The sequence below is a fragment of the Maniola hyperantus genome, chromosome 26 (genome assembly GCF_902806685.2).
Source record: "Maniola hyperantus chromosome 26, iAphHyp1.2, whole genome shotgun sequence".
NCBI lineage: Eukaryota > Metazoa > Arthropoda > Insecta > Lepidoptera > Nymphalidae > Maniola > Maniola hyperantus.
In genome coordinates this window covers 803024-828859 of record NC_048561.1, presented here as the reverse complement: position 1 = coordinate 828859, position 25836 = coordinate 803024, and the positions used below count along the sequence as shown (strand labels likewise).

The window sequence follows — 25836 nt, the reverse complement described above, 5'->3', positions numbered from 1 at the left end:
AATATTCTTTAAAAAAATTACTTAAAACGAACATAACTCCATTTGACGCCTTTCCAGTAACGTCGAAACCTCGACGTTTCGTCAGAAGTCCCTTAACTATCCAGAATTGTGCTAAAACGGAAAATCCAAATGTCAACGCAAGCGCAGCGAGCGCAAAACGTTTCCATACCTGCACGGCTTCATCTCGCTTGTGGTACTCTCGCTCCTTGTCCCTGTCTCGCAAGCTGGTGGCGAGCGCGCGCTGCACCTGTCTCTCTCGCTCCTTGATGGAGGCCTGCGCTCTCGCCTCGCGCTCCTTCGCGGCCTCGCTCTCGGTGTCCTCGGGCTCCACTTCCTCCGCTTCGGAGGCCTCTGGCACCGGTTCCTGAGCGTACACGAGCTTGTAGAACAAACTTAACGACCAAGCATCATTTTGTACCGTACGCGGCCATGTATTATGTAATGTACATCGGTCTTTAGAATGACATTTCGGCTTTGTAGAGCGTTGTCTTTGTCACTCATACCTATATGACGTGTTGTCGGTCTCAACGACAGAGACAGTGCTGTACTGACAGTTCGCTGGCTGCACAGATATATAAATAAACGTTTATTTCAGACGTTTCCATCCATAGATTGTTAGTATGTTAGTTACAATTTTTCCTTAATTAGTACCCAAGTTAGTATTGTTAGTTCATTAATGGGTAGGTACAGTTAATTTTATTATACTGACCCAATATATACCTAGGTATAGTCCCTCTCCCTCAAGCAGAGGTACTTATAAGTCCCGCAAATTGCTATTGCGCTGGAACCATGTCTCATTACCATCGTTGTGACGTCAGCCGAAATAAAAATATAACGTCGCCAAAAAATTTATTTTAGAACAATAATTAACTAGGTAATTATTGTTCTAAAAGAATTTTTTTGGCGTAACCTACCATTATAAATGTGAAAGTGTGGATGTTTGTTACTCAATCACGCAAAAACGGCTGAACGGTTTGGATGAAAATTGGAATGGAGATAGATTAACATACAGGCTACTTTTTATCCCGGAAAATCAAAGAGTTCCCGCGGGATTTTGAAAAACGTAAATCCACGCGGACGAAGTCGCGGGCATCAGCTAGTTTTCTATATTTTCTTCAGAATAGTATTAGAAATCACGACATGCATTGCCAGACAAACAGACAGTCTGGCAGGGGATTGCCACGTAAGTGTCTGGCAATGCATTTTTTACACCTGTATAACCTGTTATTTCCCAAAGCTACCATGATCCCAACAAGCGTTCCTCCCAGTGTTGGGGACAATACGCAGAAAAACTTTCAGCTTCTATAAAATAACGAAGGTCTGGCACGCACTGGCTCTCTCTAACTAATGTATTACACTAATTTGAAACCACTATTTTAGCCCCTTTGGTTGAATTTTCAAAAACCTTAGCGGATATCTACGTCTGCTATCTGCATACCAAATATCAGCCCAACCCGTCCAGTAGTTTGAGCTGTGCGTTGATAGACCAGTCAACCAGTCAGTCAATCAGTCACTTTCCTTTTATATATTAAAGCTGGGAAGGGACATTTTATATATATATTTTATTTATATATTAACATTTATTTTTACTGCTATTTTTTAGATTTTGTTCTTTTTTATGTCACTGTTTTGGTTTAGTTTATACAAAGTTTTATTGATCAATGAACGAAGAAATAACGCAATGGGCGTGGTGCGTTTTTATTAATCAATTATAAGTATTGATATAAATTATGGCGCAAACTGAAAACCAGTGGCCCTACCGCGGTTGTTTGACAGCTACAATGTCACGATCGCAATCATCTCTGATTGGTTAATGCTCGCTCACTATTGGCCACAATGCATTGTTGCAACAAGAATCGCACAAATTCAGCCAATCAGAACAATTGAGATTGTAATAATGATTGATGCAGGTTTTAGACAATCGCCCTGCAGCGCCCAGCATTGTGAGCAGTGCTTGGCTATGCTGAGTTTGCAACCTTTTGTTTATTGTTAGTGTTTAGTTTAGATAAGTATATTAGATATAACATTGTACATACTAGTTACTAGCAATAATGAAAACAATAAAGTATTTTTATTTATTTATTTAGACTAGCTTATGCTCGCGACTTCGTCCGCGTGGACTACGCAAATTTCAAACCCCTATTTCACCCCCTTAGGGGTAGAATTTTCTAAAATCCATTCTTAGCGGATCCTGTCATAATAGCTATCTGCATGCCTTTCAGTCCGATCCGTCCAGTAGTTTGAGCTGTGTGTTGATAGATCAGTCAGTCAGTCAGTCACCTTTTCCTTTTATATATTTAGATAAAGTGGGGAATAGATTTAAAAATAAAACACTATAGTGAATATCATATTTAATACAGAATCATTTGAAATGTCTTCAACAAAAGTTATTCAGAAAAGAAAAAAAAACGAAAATCTATTTACAAAATTATAGGTTAAATAAACATTTAAGGTGCAAGACACGGGTCTTCCCGCGAAATTCTTTGCGAATTTGGTTTTTCGCAATTTGTAAACTAATACGACAAAGTAGACTTATGGCATTCAAATTTCGCCCCTAGCAATATCATCTTCACAGGCTTATATAAAAATCTTTACTTCAATACTTACTATGTGTTAAAAGTATGCTCCTAAAAAAAGCATATTATACAGTCGCAGACTATGTAAACGATAAAAAAGCTTGGATTTGACTCGCTCCAGCAATGCACGGGGCTGCAATGGCTTGTATAGTACGGTATAATAACATTGTAAATTGAAAAATTAAAAAGAGCAACCGCCGAGTTTCTTGCTGGTTCTTCTCGGTAGGAACGGCATTCCGAACCAGTGGTAAATTAAAACTACCTGACTATTCATAAGCACTTGTAAAAAGTTTACATGAATAAAAAAACATTCTATTCTATTCTATTCAAAGTGTCTAGTTTAAGAAATCAGTCAAAACTCATTATTTTGACTGAACTGGACACTTTGAAGTAAAGATTTTTATATAAACCTGTGAAGATGATATTGCTAGGGGCGAAATTTGAATGCCATAAGTCTACTTTGTCGTATTAGTTTACAAATTGTGAAAAACCAAATTAAATTTGAATTTCGCGGGCAGACCCGTGTCTTGGACCTTTAACATTAAAGTTATTCTGTTTCTAATATCTATTTTTTAATACCGCCAAAGGGCGTTCAATACTACCACTTCAACCTAACGCCGACTAAGCCCGAAAATGTACACCAATGAAATACAGACCTTATTGCTTGACGTTACGATTGTAAATACAAGAATAACAGCCTCGTGCTATCTCGCTCATACTTCGCGCGAACAAAACATGGCGCGTAGCGGCGTAGGCAACAACCAATAGCGGACGGACGCGCGCTGTGATTGGCTGAGATATTTTCGCGCCCTTCCAAAATAAGATTTCAGTACGCGGCAGAAAGTAATGTACATCGACCTTCGAATCGACCGATTTAGAAGGAGATAGCATATTTGTAGAGCATTGTCTCTGTCGGTCTCGACGAAGCCGAAATGCCAAGGCCGGACGGACAAGCGCTGTGATTGGCTGAGATATTTTCGCGCCACTCAAAAATAAGATTTCTGCGTACAGTACGCGCCAGAAAGAAATGTATATCGACCTTTAGAACGAGATAGCAAATTTGTAGAGCATTCTCTGTCGTTGAGACCGACAAAACGTCATAGGTATGAGTGACAGAGACAACGCTCTACAAAGCCGAAATGCCATTCTAAAGGCCGGACGGACAAGCGCTGTGATTGGGTGAGATATTTTCGCGCCTTTCAAAAATAAGATTTCTGCGTACCAGAAAGTAATATACATCGACCTTTAGAAGGAGATAGCATATTTGTAGAGCGTTGTCTCTGTCGTTGAGACCGACAAAACGTCATAGGTATGAGTGACAGAGACAACGCTCTACAAAGCCGAAATGCCAATCTCAATGCCATTACTATCTGCAGCGTACAGTAAGTCCATCGGCGCAACTTAAAAAATGGTAATATTGTACTTATCTATTGAGCTCAAGTGGCCTTTTAGGCGACAAAATATTGGCGCTGATTCTTTTGTCTTTCTCTAAACTAAATTTAGAGTATCTGCATCTTTTTCTTTTCAATATTGCTAAAAAAGGACGGAACATGATTTTTACATTTAAAGACTAAATTTGAGTGCACGCTACAAATTTTAACAATAGGCTAGCGACTGGCGGCTAAAATCACGAGGTTCGACAGCTCTAAAAATAAACTTTAAAACTGTCAAACTGAATCTGTCCTTTTCAAATAACATTAGCAGGAAGAGGATGTGAATACTCTAAGATTTTGTTGTGCTCAGAATCAGTACCACTGTATTAATTTTAAAAAAAACTCAAAATTTTTAAATCAAATCACATATTCATCCAATCATTCGAACAAAATTATACTTATCTAGAAAAAAAAACTCAAAACACTTAATATAACCTATTTAATTTACTTTCCTTTTATAACTATTTAATAATAATATAACATAAAAACTAATTTTAATTTATGTACCTAAATTAATTAGTATATAGTATTGAATGTGTTTTGAAAAATTTACATTATTTTCGTGTATTCAGATATTTACAATGTCAGTATCGTGGTTCCATATACAGGATGTATAAAGTTCGTTAAGCAATATTCAATATTGACTACTAATATTATTGATATTATAGTATCGTGAATACAGGATGTATAAAGTTCGTTAGGCAATATTTAATATTGATTACTATTATTATTGATATTACAGTAATATAAGTTGGAAATTTGTATGAGATTAAGGCTGCTTTTCCACCAGAGACGTGCTATGCAGCTACGATGTGAGGAGGTCAGAGCTAAGCTACGAAAGTACAGTGCGCGGCAGAAAATAATGTACATCGGCCTTTGGAATGGCATGTCGGCTTTGTAGAGCGTTGTCTCTGTCACTCAAAGTTATATGACGTTTTGTCGGTCTCAACGACAGAGACAATGCTCTACAAATTCATTATCTCCTAAAGATCGATGTACATTATTTCCTGCCGCGTGCTGTATGTGACCGTTTCCACTAAGGGCGCGTACACACTTTGTCGTGACGATAAATAGTCGTGCAGTGTACAGCGTCATGGGCCATGGCTTGTATAGTACGCAACAAGTTGAGATGGCAATCGGCGCCCCGCACACCCGCGCTCGCCCGCACCGGGTTAGCGCGGGAGCTAAGCGGCTTGGCTGATTGCAGCCATGCGCTGGTCTATCATAATATAAAGAAAATCTTTCAACTTCCAAAACTAGACATTGATGGAAACACTATTTAATAATTACACTGTAAATTTACGCTATTATAAAAATATTTGTCAAACGTTTCAAACTTGAATCTATTATTATTATTATTATTTATTTACAGATTTTAAATGTAATTTAAACATTTATATGTACAGAAATGGTCAGTTATTTTAGTGTCTATCCAATATTTAATACTTATATATGTAATACTAATTATTTATTAATATTTGTACAATATTGCAATGTGTACGTCGAAAATGATAGTCAATATTAAATACTTACGTAGTCTAATCCTGATAATTGTTATAAATATAATTCGTATGTATTTATTAATATTTGTACAATATTGTAATGTTTAGGTCGAAATGATAATCAATATTAAATATTGCCGTACAGTCTAATCTGGATATTTGTCATAGTTCGTATGTATCACTAATCTAAGTTACAGAGACAAACATCTCAGTGGCGACTATTAACCATTTAGTTACCAACCAATCTCAAATGATACACGATACTATGTTTTCTACTTCAATTTCGAATGTTTTTGAAAACATTTTGAATTGAATTTCAATTGTTTTTTTAAAACATGTTTGCGACTCAAAATGGTTAACGCCCACTGAGATTTGTATCTCTATCATTTGTCAAGTCGCGGGCATCGTCTGGTTTATAATATGTTAAGCTTACTATGACGTTTAGTATTACTTTAGAAGTAAGTAATGTTTGACAGTTCAAAACATTTTTCTAATGTTTGAGTTAATGCTGCCGAAAACATTTCAAAACCTTAAAAAAATGAGAATAGTATTAAAAACATACTATAAGTCCCGCAAATTGATAATGCGCGTGGCCGCCATTTTAGTGACGTCAGCACTAGACTGAAGTTTCGAGCTGATGGTATATTTTTACTTAAATATACGTCGTATACATGAGACACGTATAAATGAGACATGGTTCCAGCGCAATAGCAATTTGCGGGACTTATAAGAGAAAACATTCACACCACATGTCAATAACAATAAAAAAATCACAGTGACACTTTTGTCATAGTAGTATGACGAAATAAGTAGTACTATCATCGTGAATGATATCCAACTACCCTCGCGCGTACATAAATCAACCGAATGGGGGTAGAAACACATTTGCTATGACCAACGCGGTGATTCGCTAACTCAGTGTCTAAGGCTGAAATCTATAGAGCACACTTTGACTTTGCTCAGCCTTAAGAGCCCTCGCCCACGGCGACTTTTTGTAGCGATGCTGTCGCGCGTTTACTAAACGCACGCCAGCATCACTACTAACGCGTGTTAGTCGCATTTGCAACGTGCTACTGCATCGCGACTGTATCGATGCAAACGCGCGACTTTGTCGGATGACATCGGGGGAAGAACGGAGGGAGGGTGGCGCGTGAATAGAGAACCGAGCATCAGTGCAACATTTTTTCTCGTTTGCATCGACACAGAAGCGTGACAATATCGCGTTTGCATCGCGACTGAATCTGAGACCGTGGGCGAGGGCACACAGCCAGCGACCGCTTCGCGACTGTATCGATGCGGACGCGCGACAGCATCGCTACTGTATCGCTACAAAAAGTCGCCGTGGGCAAGGGCTCTTAGACACTGTTAAAACGAGACAGCGTGATATAGCTGGCATACATCTGTCTCTTTTTAACAGTGTCTTAAGTCTGAGCAAAGTCAAAGTACACTCTATAGATCTAAGTCCATTGTCGACGCATTTTAAACGTCGTCGTCGAGTCATCTCTGTTTCGCTCGCACTTACAGGTAAATGCGAGAGAAACAGACAGATAACTCGACGACTCAGTTTAAAATGCGTCGACTATAACACTGAATGATAGGCACAGAGCTCTTTTGGTTGATTCTACATTGCTGCTTCATTGAGTGATATATTAAATTAATTATTTTTAGTAGAAAACCTACAATGCATCCTTCATACTAATATTGTAAATGCGAAAGTGTGTCTATCCATCCGTCTGTCTGTCTGTCTGCTAGCCTTTCACAGCCCATCCGTTCAACCGATTTTGACGAAATTTGGTACAAAGATAGCTTGCATCTCGGGGAAGGATAGGCTACTTTTATCCCGGAAAATCAGAGTTCCCACGGGATTTCCAAAAATCTAATCACACAAGGACGAGGTCGCGGGCATCATACATCATCATCATCACCACTATATCATCTTAGAAATTAAAATTTTGACCATCATCAGTAAGTGTAAAATTTTACCTATTTCTGAATAAATAATTTGAGTTTGAGTTTGAATGTCAAATGAGTTCAATGACTATCATTCAGTGTTAGACACTGAGTTAGCGAATCAGCACTGTGCGAGCTTAGTGCTAATAAGAGTACCTATTTATTTAGCGTCTTTGCGGAGTGAACCTTCTATCCCTGTAAAGTTACTACAAAGTATTCCAATTTCCACGGTTATAACGCCGCGTGACGTATTGCAAATGTGTTTCTACCAATAATTAAAAAAAAACTACATCAATAATATTACACGTGTACAAATGAACGTTCAATCATTGTCCCGGCCGCACAGAAGCATGCGCCGCTCGTGGAGTCAGCGTTTGCTGAAAACGTACAGTAAACACTATTCTTTCTCGGACTTCTTCCGTTTCCTCTTGTCCGTTTTCTCCACCTTCTTCTTCCCCTTCTTCTCCGGTTCCAGCTCGGGGGATTTCATGTCCGGGCGGCGTTTTTTCGGCGGGGATTTAATGGCGGCTTTCTTTTCGGTAGGCGGTTCTTTTTTGGAAGACCTGAGTTGTTTCGGTGAGCGTATTTCTTTTTCTGGGGTTGGGGATTTCGCCTCGCTCACTTCGGAGGATTCTGCCCTCTTCTCTTTGGAGGATTTGGCGGATTTGGCGGATTTGGACTCCTTTTCCTCCTCCTCCCCGGGTATCCCCAGTATGTCCGCCCACTGGTCGGGCGGAGGCGTGGGTTGCTTTTTCTCATCTTCCGTCGACTGATCAGACTGTTTCTGTGAGACAAACGGAGGTTTTTTTGAGGTTATTTTAGTTAAAATCAAAGTTTTTAAAATAAAATAAAATGCGGACCTGCATCGGACAGTTAACATTAAAAATGATAAAGTGTATTATCTAAATATGGAATGTATATGTAAATTATACACTGTATAATTTCATTCTTTTGGCAAGTAGGTTTTCGAAACCGTATGTATATGTAAATTATACACTTTATAATTTCGTTCATTAGCAAACGATTAGACGATTTTATAAAGGGGTAAATTAGGTTTTAAATATATTTTGTTAGAACCAAAATACAGTGTAATCAAATCAAAAACCAAAAGTATCATTAGGTGAAACAAAAAGTGTTATTTTTAAAAAAATATTGAAATCTAGAGTAGAAAAACTAAATTTACTAATTAATTTAAAAAAATGAAGTTACAGTAGTTTAACTTTATTTTAGTCTATGAATTCAGAAAGTTAAAATAATGATCAGTCAAATCTGGACTCAGAATAATGAGCAAAATCTGGTTATATATCTTGAACACGCTAGAAAGAAAATGAAGAAGAAAAAAAAGAATAAAGGAAATATATAATCTACTTAAAATGAAAAAAAAGATCGCATCGCACAAATTCACAGGACGCTGAGCCATGGCCACATCTAACGTGAAAACAAAATGGCCACCCACCAATTTAACATTACCATTACCTGTCCTCACTCGCTTCGCCGTTTTTCGCGTACATTTTCAATTTTTAAAAAAATCCGTTAGATGTGACCACGGTTTGCCTGTCATAATTCTGCGGGATGTCTAATGTCCGATGTAGGATCGCTAAATCGTTTTTATACCTCACCCGTTCCTCCGTTTGTCCCGTCCGCAGGTAAAACAAAAAAAAGACGCACTGCAAAACCACACACTATTTTTCACATAAACTGTTTTTAATTCTCGCGCGGGGCAAAGACCCCCGCAGATTATGACAGTCTCCTGTAAAAGAAAACACTGACACCACCAAGAAACGCGCCGTATAATTTTTATCAATTAGCCGCAAAAGCGTTGTTTAATTTTTAACTCCATTTAAATTAGCTGCAAAAGCGAGCTCTGTTCCGTACTTTCTTTTAGTCAGTTAATTTTCCTAGCACAAACTAATCTTTTCTAAATTCTTATATTTTTATTAAACTTAGTCAGGGTTTAAAATTTGGCCACTTCTAAAAATGGAACGGTCAATCAAAAGCAGCAACACCACAGTGCTGTCAATTCGAATTTGACATACCGACTCACTCCGCGACACACATAGGCAAGCCTCTGACGGCTCCTCGGCACAAAACCGAATTATAGACGTGAAGTTCAGAAATCTTGGATCAGATCAGCTCTCCTGGACCTTACCAGCGCATCTGGGGGGCCCCCTACATCGGAGCGCGTTCCTCAGTCCGGTAAGTGACTCCATTTACAAACACTGACTGTCCGCTAGCTTTTATTTTCAACAAGCTCTATAATTTTAAAATCCAATTTAAATTGACCGCAAGAGCGCTGTTTAATTTTAAACTCGCACTGGAAAGCATCGTTTGAAAGACCCCCCTCTACGTGAACAGACGTCATCAAACAAGTCTACGGCAGCCGCAAGGCGGTGGCATGCGAAAGTCCCTACAAGAGGCCTATGTCCAGCACTGGACGTCTCTCGGTTGACAACGATGATGATTTAAATTTGACGCAAAAGCGCTGTTTTTTTTTCAACTAAACAAAAACGTTGTAATAAAGTTTGTCCAATCCCTTGTTAAATTGAGTACAATTATACACTTCATAATTTGCTTGGTTATATGATATATGCTCATATTGGTGTATCATCATTTGCTTAATTATGCAATGCATAATTGCGTCCACGTTGTATATTTTCGCCTAATTCGGAGTGACGGACGCCATAGAATTTGATTCCTTATTAAAACGAGTACAATTATACACTTCATAATTTGCTTGATTATACGATGTATACACATATTGCAGTGGCACTGAAAATCATCTTCGAGTGATTATTATTATTGCGCAAAAAAGAAGACAGCACGAAATCTAATAGGATGTCGGCTATATTAAAAACAAATTATAATCAAATAGTCTTCCAAGTCTGTGGTAATACGCAGAGGTAGAAAAGTAGTATAAAAACACTTACGTCACCGGTCTTTTCTTTTTTCTTGTCTTTCTTGCTGTCCTTGTCTCGCTCCTTGTCTTTGTCCTTATCTTTATCTTTGTCCTTGTCCTTCTCGCGGTCCTTGTCTTTCTTGTCCTTCTTGCTGCCTCGGTCGCGCTCTGGAACGAAACAAGATTTAAGTTAAAATTGAAACTAAAAATTAAAATAAAATTCGGGTGTAAAATGTATAAGTTAAGACTTCTTAAAGTCAAAGTCAAAGTCAAATGATTTATTCAAAATAGGTAATAAATTACTCTTATTGATGGTCTGGTATGGTGTTAGATTGTAAGATATAGTGGTGATAATTATAACGCAAACTTAAAACTAAAGCTACGAGGGTTCCAAACGCGCCCAGGTCTGAGAAGAGCCCACAACAAACTCAGCCGGGTATTCTTTTTATTATCACCACTTTACAAAATTATTGAAACTTATTAGAACTATCACAATCCGTTAAGCAACTCATTCCCAAGCTTGCTTATCATTTAAATAATCCTTTACATTGTAATAGGATTTTTCAATTAGTTTACGTTTTATGAAAACTTTGAACTTGTTGAGAGACATCTTCAATATGTCTTCTGGAAGCTTATTATAGAAACGTATGGAATTACGAGCAAATGAATTGCTAACTTTACTGAGCCAAGAGGCGGGCATTACAAGTTTATTTTTATTTCTAGTATTTAAATTATGACAGTCACTTTTTTTTAAAATTTATTTATGTTTTTATGTACGTACAGTAAATTTTCAAAAATATATTGCATAATGCACTGTCATAATTTGAACTTCCCTAAATTAAGTTCTCAGCGACTCTCGTGGCCCCATACTGTATATGGCTCGAACAGCCCTTTTCTGCAGCACAAAAATAGAATTAATATCAGCAGCATTACCACAGCTTAAATACAGGAAAACTGCAACATAAGCGCGAGCACAGTGAGTATAGAATTTTTTTTATTGAAAAGATAAAATCTAAAGGTAGATTAAGCTACTGCGACGGCAAAACGGCAACATGCGACACTAGCTCACCATTCTCCTTTTTCTTCCTTCTTTTCTTCTTTTTACCACCTTATAGTACTCTCTGAAGTAATCTTTTCTCATGCCGCCAGTCTCTAGTGCCTATATTACTGAGTCAGTCTTCTTTCAAAGATAATAGAAAACAACTCACCCTTTTCCTTCTGTTCTTTCTACTTCTTTCCCATTTCTTTAGCGATCTTTCCCCTGTACTGAAGTAACTAAACACGAAAGAAAACAACTCACCTTTCTCCGTCACATCTATTTTTTTCTTCTCTTCTCTAACCCCTTCCAGGAAGTAACTAAAAAAGATTAAAGCAACTCACCCTTCTCCTTTACGTCTTTATCCTTTTTCCTCTCGTCTTTGACCATCTTGCAGTACTCCCGGAAGTAATCTTCTCTCATGGTGCTACTCTCCACGGCCTTGTACCGAGCGTCTGAGTCGATCTTCTTCTTCGTGTCAACCCAGCGGGAGTGTCGGTCTACCCCCTTGTCTTTGAGAAGGGCTATGAAGTCCGACTTCGCCTAAAAGAGGGTGCGAGAGTTAGTGCTGTGTTATGATTGGCGCGTATACGGGTAAGAGAGTGTCTGGTTTGGTTGCTGGGAATGGGTTGGTATTAAATTACAACTAGCGATCGCCCGCGGCGTTTGTAACGTGAAAATTTTGCAAAATCCGGCCTTATTCCTTGTCAACATTACATGCTATATAAAATTTCAGCAAATAAATTGAAGGTAATAGAGAAACACAGAAAAGTAAATAAATCCATACTAATATTATAAATGCGAAAGTGAGTCTGTCTGTCTGTCTGTCTGCTAGCTTTTCACGGCCCAACCGTTCAACCGATTTTGATGAAATTTGGTACAGAGTTAGCTTATATCCCGGGGAAGGACTTTTTATCCCGGAAAGTTGAAGAGTTCCCACGGGATTTCAAAAAACCTAAATCCACGCGGACGAAGTCGCGGGCATCATCTAGTAATAAATAAACGTTTATTCGCTGGAATGTGAGTACACGCAGGTCTTACATCAATTTAGTCACACCTTATACATTCTACCAGACCCTGGTGTGCAAATAGTTAATGATATTTATAAGTTATAACATTAAAACTATTCTGGTTCATTACGAAATCAATAATTTTAACAAAAAATAAATATAAAGGGGATTTGGGCTTAGCGTTGATGGATCCAGATTCGTCATGTCCGTGTGTGTGTGTATGTCAAATCCATTTTTTACTAACACACTAGCTTATGCTCGCGCCTTCGTCCGCCTAGACTACGCAAATTTCAAACCCCTATTTCACCCCCTTAGGAATTTAATTTTCAAAAATCCTTTCTTAGCTGATGCCTACGTCATAATAGCAAACTGCATGCCAAATTTCAGTCAGTCACCATTTCAATTTATACATACAGATGAAGATTTTAAAAAAAATTAGGTATTGTACACCTCTTTCATTCAACCATGAACTACGTATTTTTAACCTTCCAGAACCCCACCAACCAAACCACACAAATCTCTAAGACAAAAAAGCGCTCTGAACTGCTAAAATTCCTGAAAGAAAACTGATATTAGATGCTGAAAAGAAGAACGGTTCATATTAGCGGCCTGTGGAACAAAATAACATTAGTGCCTGAAATATAATTGTTTATTAGTGCTTAACGAAAGTGGAGGTTTATCTTTTCGCTCTAATAATAACTTTTTTAATGCTTTACTAGCTTTTTCCCACGACTTGGTTCGCTTCAATTACATACTAACAGTGTGTAACCGGAACGCAAGCAAAAACTTAGCGTCATTCTTATACTACCTAAACACAATCCAATACAAATAACCATTTGCCTTATTTTGTAATTTTAGTGATTTAGTATTTTTCAAACACGCGATGCATAGCGTGCACAACTCGCCCCGCCCCGCCTACGACGCGATATTGACTCCGAGTGGCCTACTTACGCAACTTTCGTTGACTTCTAGCGTTAGTCAGATGCTTTATTTGCAATATATCGTATACTTTTACAAAATTATAGGACTTTTTTTCGCGTTTCTTTTTGTGGTATCATATTAGTAATCATCAGTACTATCACTTGTCTTCGTTTTTGCCAGCGTTCTGGTTACACCCTGTATATTATAACCTATAATACTTGGAGATAATGTAGCTATCTATCAGTCAAAGAATTTTCAGAATCGGATCATTAGTTCCGGAATTTATTCCTTACATACAAACTTTACCTTTTTATAATATGACGATGCTCGCAACTTCGTCCGCGTGGATTTAGATTTTAAAAATCCCTTGGGAACTCTTCGATTTTCCAGGATAAAAAGTAGTCTATAGCCGTAAGCGGGATGTTTTCTATCTCTGTACCAAATAGATGATGCCCACGATTACATCCACGTGAATATGATTTTACAGAACAAAAAAGTCTAGTCTATAACCGTCTCTGGGATGCAAGCTATCTCTGTACCTTTGGATGGACGGGCCGTAAAAACTTATCAGGGAGACAAACACACTTTCGCATTTAAAATAAACTAGCCTATGCCCGCGACTTAGTCCGCGTGGACTACATAAATTTCAAACCCCAGTTTTACCCTTTTAATGATTGAATTTTCAAAAACCTTTCTTAGCGGATGTCTACGTCATAATAGCTATCTGCATGCCAAATTTCAGCCCGATCCGTCCAGTAGTTTGATCTGTGCGTTGATAGATCATTTAGTCAACTTTCACTTTTTTATATAAATAGATTTAATAAGTATGGATATAGATAGTATATGAAAATTTACTGTAGCATAAAACTTTGAACACCTCCATTTTCGTCTATCTTATATCTACCTAACTTATTGGTGCAAGCGAAAATGAGCCTTACGGGTGTACAGTTGCAACAATCTTCTTTTTAAACAAAAAATACATGCTGTAAAAACCACCAGCAATATTTAATATTAACAACGAATATTAAAAAAAGCAAACAAAAAATACATGCTGTATAAAATCACTAGCAATATTTAATATTGACAACGAATATAAGTGACCTTTAGAAACTCTGGTTTTTATTTTTATTTTTTATTCAGATACAAGTCAGCCCTTGACTGCAATCTCACCTAGTGGTAAGTGATGATGCAATCTAAGATGGAAGCGGGCTAATTTGTAAGGGGTATGTTTGTATTAAACCCACACTCCTTTGGTTCCTACATTGGCATCGTAACGGAACGCTAAATCGCTTGGAGGCACGTCTTTGTTAGTAGGGTGGAAACTAGCCACGGCCAAAGCCTCCCACCAGACCAGATCAGAAATTATAAAATTCCAAACCCCTGCCGAGAATCGAACCCGGCACCTCCCACTAATAATAGCACACCGTTTACCACTACGCCAGGGAAGTCGTCAAAATACATTATACTATAGACATGTTACGTTCATATTAGATGTTGTATATTATAATTCGTGCTCGATGATGAGTAAGAGAGAAGATACAAAATTACAAACGCATGAGATAGCGCTCTACAAATGTGAACCAAGTTCAAGTGAGTGTGAACTTACTAGTTTTTAGATACGTACATACTATATGCAGCTTATGTGCTTTTTTGTCTTTGTAATAGTACAAATTGTTCCTTTTTTGACAACTCTCTTGATAATTTTTTCTAGTCTTAGTAATATATTGATGAAAGTTCATTTTCAATTATTAAAATGAGTAGTCAATATTAAATATTGCCATCCGGAATTCATACGTCCTGTATTTATTAGATATATAAATAGTATATTGTATAAATTAGAATATTCAATATTTACGCACCCGTAAGACTGACAAAGCTACGAATTGAGTTTACATTAGCTCCTTGGTTTCCAAAATTTTAAATTTAAATTCTCCGTAACAAACTTTACAAAGGCAAAATCATAAATCTGTCTTTTAACTTGAATTTATATAATTTTATCGATTAAATCACTTCAATTTAACTTTCTTTCTTAACTTTTAATTGACTTTTGCTTGTGCTTTTTGTATTTATTATAATATAACTTGGTGGTCCACAAAGAAGTTTTAGTTATTAATTAAATTATTTTGGTGAAAATATTCTCCAAAAATATTATTTTATATTTTAACTTCCAATCTTTTGATTCTTGATTATCGGTTCAGTAGTTTCTGAGTAGCTTTTAGAATCATGATTTCAATTGCGATTTTTTAGTAAAAATAAACAAAATATTACCAAAACTTCTTTGTAAACCACCTCGAAAGAAATAAAAAAACCTGAAAAAGAAATAATTAGTGAGTTCTATTATATTTATGACATTTTTAGTCCTTTTACTTTGAAACTTTACTATTTACAATAACATTTTTTAATCCAAACAATAATATATTTACTTTCGTAACTAAAATTTTTCCATCTGGCAAACCCTTCACCATTATTTGACTTTAAATTGGCAACATTTTGCTTTGGGCATGCAACTCGTGAACTTTATACTGCAAAGCTTTCTGGGGGATTGTTTTATATAAAATTATTATTTTTACTTACGAATGGTAACTTATTATGGCAATATTATTTTGAATCCAACCACGACATGGCGAATACAAAAAAAAACCGTGAGATATAATAGAACATCCGACAGAAGCGAAACTTCTTAGGGTGCGTTTCCACTGGAGCGAAGCGTAGCGGAGCCGTGGTCAGTAATCACTAAACAGTTAGATGACGAGATTATTTTATTAGGTCATCTCTCAATAATCTGACCAAAACATAACTCCACTCCGCTTTAGTGGAAACGTACCCTTACGTTAAAAAAAGTGTACTCTCTCGCTCACTCATATGGGCAAATACAATGCAACTGCCAGCTGCATTTTCTCTATCGTTTATTTATATGGACAAGGCACTGCCCAGCCAATCTTCATTCGTTTCACTCTGCGAGCTAGGTTTCCGGGCCGGTTTCGAGCGTAGAGCGGATGTGTTCAATTGACCAACCAGATTCTTAATAGATGACGCGAAAAAGTTATCACGTCATCTTTTTAAAACCTGATTGGTCTAATACCTTTTCTTTCCACTCCGCTTAGGTGGAAATCTGGCCTATTTCATTTTGGTACTATGAAATATGATCTCCTAGTTTTTCAACTCGACCGAAAATTATTCAAATATACTGCATGACTAGAATTTTATACGTATGCTGTTTAACTTAGTTCATACTTTATTATTTTAAAATAAATTCGCATACGTGAAATATCGCATGAAAATTATATGGTAGATTAAAATTTGCCTCTTCAAGAATATTGTATTTGTAAGAAAAAAGTTTTTATTAAGTTTAATCTACGCTTTAAAAAACTGTTTATCAAATTTTTGGCATATTGAAGTATTGATAAAGATTTCTTTCAATAAACAGAAGTAAAAAACCTGCGCTTTATGAACTATTTTTTGCATGATGAAATTAAATCTAATTTTTAAATAAGCAGCTGTGCCAGAAAGACGAATTACCATGACGGTGCCCGTAGAGCGGAAACGTGTTAAGCAGACCAATCCGATATCTATACACGTGATAATTTGATCACGTCAGTGATTGGTTTGTTAAAAAAAAACCTCCGCTCCGCTTCGTTTCTATGGACAGGCACCCTAAGGGCTCTTTTTTTACTAAATTAGGATTTTGGGATTTAATAAAAATAGCATGTTTAAATTACTTAATTTTAATCTGTAAGTAATGCCCATAACTTTTATCCCTTTTACGAATATTTTTTACAACAAAAAAAATTAATGGAATAATTTTAGTTAATTATTAAATCGCGTGCCATGTCGTAGTCGGTTTTTTAAATAATGATTAATTCACTGACTTTAATCTTATTATTCTCTGTACGGATTATTTTTATATACAGGATGTTCGAACTGACAAAATATGAAATCGGTGAATTCTTGTACTGAAGATACTGAAAACTATCTTGGTTGCCATTTCTATTCCTTTTTGGTGGTCTCTCTCTTTTTCTGACATTACTAGCTTATCTCCGCGACTTTGTCCGCGTAGACTACACATATTTCGAACCCCTATTTTACTCCCTTAGGGGTTGAATTTTCAAAAAACCTTTCTTAGCGGATGTCTACGTCATAATAGCTATCTGCATACCAAATTTCAGCCCGATCGGTCCAGTAGTTTGAGCTGTGCGTTGATAGATCAGTCACTCAGTCAGTCAGTCAGTCAGTCAGTCAGTCCGTCAGTCAGTCAGTCAGTCAGTCAGTCAGTCAGTCAGTCAGTCAGTAATTCAGCCAGTCAGTCAGTCATTCAGCCAGTCAGTCAGTCATTTAGTCACCTTTTCCTTTTTAACCGACTTCAAAAAAAGGAGGAGGTTCTCAATTCGTCGGAATCTTTTTTTATATATTTAGATTCAATTAGAATTTTTACTAATGTTCATGAAAATTCAGTCTCTTGTGATTGACACCTCATTCATTAAAATCGACTCAATAGTTTAGTCGCTACAGTGAAACATACACACAGACTGCTAAAATCATAACCCTTTTTTTGTCTTTTTTTTTTTAAATTGAGATAGCGAACAAACGAGCAGGCGGGTCACCTGATGTTAAGTGATTACCGCCGCCCATGAACATTTGCAGCACCAGAGGAACCGCCAATGCGTTGCCGGCCTTTTAGGAATTTGTCTCTGCCATAGTCGGGTAAAAAGTAAGCCAAAGACAGTTTTCTCGTATCTCTATTATTTTTTATTAATGTCTCAGTTAAAAAGAACATCCTGTATATATTGTATACTTTAACTTGGATTTTCTTAAAGCTAATTCTAACCTTATGGTTTTCTCGTCCGCCAGGGCGTTCACTTGACGATTTGTGTGCCCGTCACTTTTTTTGTATAATTATACCGTTTTTCAGTAATAAACTAATTATACATCTCATGGTGAATGTATAACTGATTGCTAAAAAGAAAAAATTGAGGCTAAGAAAAGTTGGCACGTAATTTTTGTAAAAAAAATATATATTGAGACAAAAATAGAAAGGAATTGTCCGTCTATTTGTCTTTTATACGAAATAGCTAAATATAGTAATTGCGAGATGAAATCTGATTGGACTTGGGGTGGGAATTTTTCATTTTTTAAATAACAATAGCGACCAAAGGATCAGGCAGGTCGGGTCACCTGATGTTAAGTGATGACCGCCGCCCATGAACATTTGCAGCACCAGAGGAGCCACCAATGCGTTGCCGGCCTTTTAGGAATTTGTTGGTCCGCCCCTTGAATAACCCTATATTGTGGCTAATTCCATTGTACACAATCTCTAAACTAAACTAAAATGGCACGTCTAAATCTATTGCTATCCCTTTCATAATGTTGCTTGCGGAAAAGGATAGCATTAGATTTAGACCTGTTAATTTAGTTTAGTTTAAAGATTGTGTACTAGAGAATCGGCCCCATTGTGGCTAATTCCTTTGTACACAATCTCTAAACTAAACTAAAATATCACGTCTAAATCTATTGCTATCCCTTTCATAATGTTGCTTGCGGAAAAGGAAAGCACTAGACTTAGACCTGTTAATTTAGTTTAGTTTAGAGATTGTGTACTAGAGAATCGGCCCGAATATAATCTAATGGGATCACCGCCGAAGGGAGTTGGTTCCACAGTTTGCATGTGGGTGGACACCCAGGCGGTGAGGGTGGTTTGCGGTGGTGTGCGGTGCGGTTGTAGAAAAAGAAGGGTGGAATGAGCTCTTCAGAGCACTCCCATTATAGAGGCGATAGAACACGCAAAGAGAGCTAACGTCTCTGCGGTGCTCCAAGCTTTCCAACGAGCCGGTTAGGTATGGGACCCTGACCTTTATTTGAAAATGGGCTACATTTTCGTATTCGGTAAAGTGCAGCATAAAACTTAAACTTACTGAAAAATCCTATTACAATGTAAAGGATTATTTAAATGATAAGCAAGCTTGGGAATGAGTTGCTTAACGACTTTGTGATAGTTCTAATAAGTTTAAGTGATCTTGTAAAGAGGTGATAATTTAAAAAAATACCCGGCTGAGTTTGTTGTGGGATCTTCTAAATCTTACAAATCCAACAACTGACAATCAAAAAGTGTAATTTACCTATCATCATGATAAACCCATCGCATAGATAATATGTAGATAATATATACATATACATACATTATAATTATAATAAACTCTTATAATGAATGAAATGCTAAAAAAAAAAAGACATAGCGGCTCATTCTCGTCCAACAGAGCAAGGAAAAAAAAAAAAAAAAAAAGCCATGTCAACTATCAAAAGTCTCCGACCATCATGTCGGAGGAAAGAATAGAGGACACACAAAAAAAAAAAAAAAACCCCATCGCCGGCTCACTACAGAGCACGGGTCTCCTCTCACAGAGAAGGGTTTTGGCCATAGTCTACCACGCTGGCCATGTGCGGATTGGTAGACTATATTTAGACTATATATAGGTAATTTATAATTTACCTATTTATATTGTAAATTACCTATTTTGAATAAATTATTTGATTTGATTTGAAGTTTTACGCCAAAAAGTATCTCGTTAACGTAAAAGCAATTAAGTGTGATCGTACAAACAAATCGTCAAGTGAGCACCCCGATCCGCCGCAGTCGTCCGCTCCGTCCGCTACGCCCGGCGCCCGACGCGGCGCTCTGTCGTGACGTCATGCGTTTACGTGACTTTGCCGTTAATGCCAAAACATCATCATCATCATCGGCTAAATCGGTTGACAAATGCATTATCAAACAGGTATCCTATTAATTGTAAAGACTTTTTTTTTGCCTAGCCGTAAAGTTTGAAAAAATTGAGTAAAATTTATTTTTTCACTTTTTCAAAAAAAAATACTCAATAAGGTGATATTTCTCAAACGGCATAATCATTAAACACTATCGCTTGATAGAAAGAGGGGAAAAAATCAGCTAATCACAATACTGGACAATAGTAATTTGCATTTTGAAAAAAAAAAGATTTTAAAAAAGTGTTTATTTTTTAAAAAAATCTATTTATTTGGTCTAAAACCTTAGGTTTTTTCTTTTCAAAACACATAATACTATAAACAAAATATTATATTATTGGTATAATTTTTCGTCATTTCAAAAAAGCCAAAAAAATAATTTTTACTTATAGTTCTAATACGACTTAATCAAGATATACCAAAAATATAATACGAAAAAATGGTCAGATATTAAGAATTCATTATTAAATCACTTCAAAAAGTAATCAAAATAAGTACATTAAAATTCGCACTGCTGTGAAATCGCAAGCTTCGGGAATCGAACCCGCTGTAATTTTAGTTTTTTTTAAATTAAAATAAAATCATCAAATCCAGGAGTCGAACCTGTAAGTCAAAGTGGTAACTGTAAGGAAGAAATAACAATAATATTAAAAAAGACAGCACGAAAAATTCACTAGGTTTTTTAATAATCTATTAAAATATTTTTGGAAAGTCAGACATTTAAAAAAAAATGTTTTGGGAATACTAAGCAAGCGTTCAAAATTATTTACATATTTTTTCTTACAGTGCCTGTTGAAATAATTCGCTTGCATCGTTTTATTTTGTCTAAACCTAGCTAGTTAATTTACTAAAATCAGTTCAGTAGTCAAAGATTATATTTATTGGACCCACAAATTAATTTAAATTCAAAAGACATCCATTCAACATTTAATAAATTTTTGCATTTTATGAATGATAATATGCTGGACTCGTCAATTTTTCTACGAAACTATATTAAAGGCATTAAAAAAATTCATTAAAGTTACAGTTCATCTCAAAGGTACAGTTCATCTTAAAGGTACACATTGAATTTTGTCACAGAAAAATTACACTTAAAGGTACAGCATGTCATCTTATAGACAATGTGACTAGCAAAACTCAATCAAATTGAACGGTACAGGCTATCTAAAAGACTATCTTTGCCTGAAATAACTTGACTAAATTATTTATGTAGAACTTCATCGTAATTATCATCAATCATAAAATCATTAATCATACAAATAACTATAACTTTTAGGCGCGATTTCATTTAGAATTTTTTCTTATAGTACTGACATATACTAAAGTATATTGTAACTAAAACACACTCATAAAATACATGACTTAGACATTTTTACTAAAGGTACAAGTCATCATTAACATACACCGTATCTAATTTCATTCATTTCAAGATTGATGCTTTCACTGTAACCACTCAAGGTACCTTAGAGGTAAGGTGTCCTCTAAGATGTGTTGTACCTAAAAACTCATCAAGGTCTTGTGTGATGTATTACTCAGGGTACAAGTAATCTAAAAATTTAATTAAAAGTGCCAAAATCTCATATTTAACGCCGTCTTATAAACAACCTTCTCTAATGGTACTCTAAAGTACCTTTTAGATTTATCATAATCATAATCATTTATTTATTTTGCTCAGGTATCCAAGGTTTAAGGTAAATTGCTGGCTCAGATTTTAACAGGTACAGGTTATCTCAAGTTACAAAGTAACTGACTCCCATTCAATCAAAGGTAAACGCATCGATGCTCTAGTTTTTCTCAAAGCTAAAATTTAGAGTATCTGCATCTTTCTCTTTTTAATATTGCTAAAAAAGGGCAGAAAATGAATTTTAAATTTAAAGACTGTATATTTCAGTGCACTCCACAAATTTATATAATAGGCTCACGACTGGCAGCCAAAGTCACGAAGTTTGATAGGTCTAAATTAAATAAGGTTTGTGTCTTTTTCTAATTACATTGATAGGAAAACAGATGTGAATACTCTAAAATTTAGTTGCGCTCAGAATCAGTACCACTGCTTCATAGATAAATTCCACAAAAAGGTACAGTTCATCTCAAAGGTACACTGAAACTAAATTACACATTTAACGAGTTGTACACGCGAACTAAGCATCACCGTCGCACTCACCTGTTCCCTCTTCTTGTCCTTCTCTTCTTTCTCCTTCTTCCTCACTTCCACGATGTACTCGTTGAAGTAGGTTTCTCTGTCACGCATCTTCTCAATGTTCTTGAAGCGCTCGTCGCGACCGAACTTGCTCGAGAAGTCAGTGAATGACGATCTGGAGAAGAGTATCAAATAATTCTTTAGGTTACCAAGTACTTATTGAATTTACTATGTAATTTATTATATACTATGGGCCTCATAGGAAAGCTCAGAGTCACTTAGCAGGCGATGGAGAGAGCTATGTGCGTAGTTTCTCTACGTGATCAATGAGGAAATGAGGAGATCCGTAGGAGAACTAGAGTAACCGACATAGCTCAACGGGATGCGAAGCTGAAGTGGCAATGGGCAGGGCACATAGTTCGTACAACCGATACACGTTGGGGTCCCAAGGTGCTGGAATGGCGACCTCGCACCGGAAGACGCAGTGTCGGAAGACCCCCCACTAGGTGGACAGACGACATCAGACGAGTCTGCGGGAGCCGCTGGATGGCGGCGGCGCAAGACCGTGGCGTGTGGAAGTCCCTACAAGAGACCTATGTTCAGCAGTGGACGTCTATCGGTTGATGATGAAATCTCCTTCTAAAGGTCGATGTACATTATTTTCTGTCGCGTACTGTAATCACTACCCATATTATAAATGTGAAAGTGTGTTTGTTTGTCCTTCAATCACGTCGCAACGGAGCGACGGATCGACGTGATTTTTTGCATGGATACAGTTAAAGACGTAGAGAGTGACATAGGCTACTTATTATCCCGGAAAATCAAAAGAGTTCCCACGGGATTTTTAAAAACCTAAATCCACGCGGACAAAGTCGCGGGCATCAACTAATTAGTAATGAAATAGTAACTAACTTGGAAGCTGTGATAGCCTACTGGTTAAGACGTCCGTCTTCTTATCGGAGGTCGGGAGTTCGATCCCGGGCACGCACCTCTAACTTTTCGGAGTTATGTGCGTTTTAAGTAATTAAATATCACTTGCTTTAACGGTGAAGGAAAACATCGTGAGGAAACCTGGATGCCTGAGAGTTCTCCATAATGTTCTCAAAGGTGTGTGAGGTCTACAATCCGCACATGGCCAGCGTGGTAGACTATGGCCAAACCCTTCTCACTCTGAGAGGAGACCCGTGCTCTCTAGTGAGCCGGCGATGGGTTGATCATGATGATGATGATGAACTAACTTGGAATGCAGTTTGGCCTCCTCCATGAGCGTCCTGAAGGCCTGCTTCTTCAGCTGGATTCTGTTCTTCTTCTCCTTCCGCTCCTCCTCAGCGCGCTCGCGGACGTACTTGTCGAACACCTGCACACCGATAACATTCCATTCATACACCATAGCCAAAAAAAAAATCATTTCAATGGCCTACTTACACAACGTTCGTTGACCTCTAACGTCAGTCAGTAGGTCGATTTCGTAAAACCTGCATCAATCATTATTACAATCTCAATTGTTGTGATTGGCTGAATTTGTGATATTCTTGTTGCAACAATGCATTGTAGCCAATAGTAAAACGCATCGGCGGTTCCTCTGGTGCTGCAAATGTTCATGGGCGGCGGTAATCACTTAACGTCAGGTGACCCACCTGCTCGTTTGCTCGCTTTCTCTATTAAAAAAACCGGCCAAGTGCGTGCCAGGCTCGCGCAATGAGGGTTCCGTACTACAGTCGTATTTTTTCGACATTTTACAGGATAATTCAAAAACTATGATATATAAAAATACTTTGAAATCGAAAATTAGTTCATGATCACAATTTTTTTTTGTGTGATGTAACCACAAATTCACGGTTTTTAGATTTTTCCCCGAATGTCAGCTATAAGATCTACCTATCTGCCAAATTTCATGATTCTAGGTCATCGGGAAGTACCCTGTAGGTTTCTTGACAAACAGACAGACAGACAGACAGACGACAAGTGATCCTATAAGGGTTCCGTTTTTCCTATTGAGCTACGGAACCCCTAAAAATGGTTATTTTTTATTTCAAATTAAAAAAAATTAAAATTATTTAAAATAAATGCAAAAAATGAAATTTTTCATTTCAAGTGAAATGTATTTGGAAGAAAATTTACTTCTAGACAGACAGACAGACAGACAGACAACAAAGTGATCCTATAAGGGTTCCGTTTTTCCTCTTCGAGGTACGGAACCCTAAAAAACGCTAAGTTTTTGCTAGCGTTCTGCTTACACCCTGTATACACACCTGCTTGCGCTCCTTGGAGTCCAGCAGCAGATAGCGGCTGTCGAAGACGATCTTGTGCAGCTCCTTCTCCCAGGGCGAGAAGGCGCTGACGTCGGACTCGTGCAGCATCTCGAGGAAGGCTCTGACGCGCTGCTCGAACGGCACGACGGCACGCTCACGTGCGGCACGCGACTCCGCCTCCATGGCAGCCTCCTTGCCGATGTCGATCGCCTGCGCGGCCTTCTTACGCGTCACGGCTGCAACAATACAGTGTTTAAACATTTTTATTTTTTATTTTTATTTTTATTTATTCGGATCAACAAACAGTAGCACGCAGTGCTTGGATAAAAAACAGTAATAATATAACATAGTATTAATATACGTGCTACCCACTACGTCAACCACATAGTTATTATTATTAATTAATATACTTACATGTATAAAAATATATAAATGTAGAATAAAATATAAAGTTACATGTATAAAATATAAATAAAGAATATATTAGTACCATACCATCTATCTAAATTCTAATTATCCTACAGGCTTAGTGTAATATAGCAATATTATAGCAATATTATAACATAGACATGAGTTTGTTGCGGGCCGCGTTCGGAACTTTAGTTTTAGTGTGTTTATTTGTTGGTTTATTTGTTTGTTGGTTTGTCCTTCAATCACGTCGCAACAGAGCAACGGATCAACGTGATTTTTTGCACGGGTATAGTTAAGACCTGGAGAGTGACATAGGCTACTTTTTATCCCGGGAAATCAAAGAGTTCCCCGGGATAAATTTACAATTTATGTCTGTGGACGTGTATCGCTTAACGATGGTGATGATGATGATGACGACACTTACGCTCCTCCGGCTTGGGCTTCTTGGCGGGCTCGGGCTCCGAGTCGGACGACTCGGAGTCCGCGTTGCGCTTCAGCTCCCCGTTGGCGCTCTTCGCGGGCACCGCTGCCGGCTCCTTGCGCTGGGAACAGACTCCATGATCAGCCCACCGCTGGACAAACACTCCCACACAACTTATACGACAACACATAAGCTAGTAATATTACAAACTAGATGATGCCCGCGACTTCGTCTGCGTGGATTTAGGTTTTTAAAAATCCCATGAGAACTCTTTAATTTTCCGGGATAAAAAGTAGCCTATGTCCTTCCCCGGGATGTAAGGTAACTCTGTACCAAATTTCATCTAAATCGGTTGAACGGTTAGGCCGTGAAAAGCTAGCAGGCAGACAGACACACTTTCGCATTTATAATATTATTATGGATGTGAAAGTGTGGATGTTTGGATGTTTGTTACTCAATCACGCAAAAACTACTGGACTGCGGCCAGCGGTGCGTGTACTCATAGCGTGCTGCGGGCGATCTTTTCGAAGTTACC

At 37.4% G+C, this 25836-nt stretch overlaps 1 protein-coding gene across 5 annotated transcripts in view; it reads right to left on the bottom strand.

Annotated features, from left to right (window-relative positions):
* LOC117994052 (transcription elongation regulator 1) overlaps positions 1–25836 on the bottom strand; it is a 43373-nt gene that overhangs the window by 4095 nt on the left and 13442 nt on the right. For 3 of the 5 annotated variants that reach the window (XM_069507433.1, XM_069507435.1, XM_069507434.1), the window contains exons 12-18: positions 25305–25422; positions 24470–24705; positions 23456–23574; positions 22242–22392; positions 11738–11936; positions 10389–10525; positions 170–364 (exon numbers count right to left, since the gene is read on the bottom strand). In XM_069507433.1, the coding sequence (XP_069363534.1) occupies positions 170–364; positions 10389–10525; positions 11738–11936; positions 22242–22392; positions 23456–23574; positions 24470–24705; positions 25305–25422 (1155 nt within the window). Of the gene's footprint in view, positions 1–169; positions 365–2336; positions 8246–10388; positions 10526–11737; positions 11937–22241; positions 22393–23455; positions 23575–24469; positions 24706–25304; positions 25423–25836 lie in introns of those variants that run through there. The other 2 variants (XM_069507436.1, XM_069507437.1) reach the window with 1 other exon arrangement.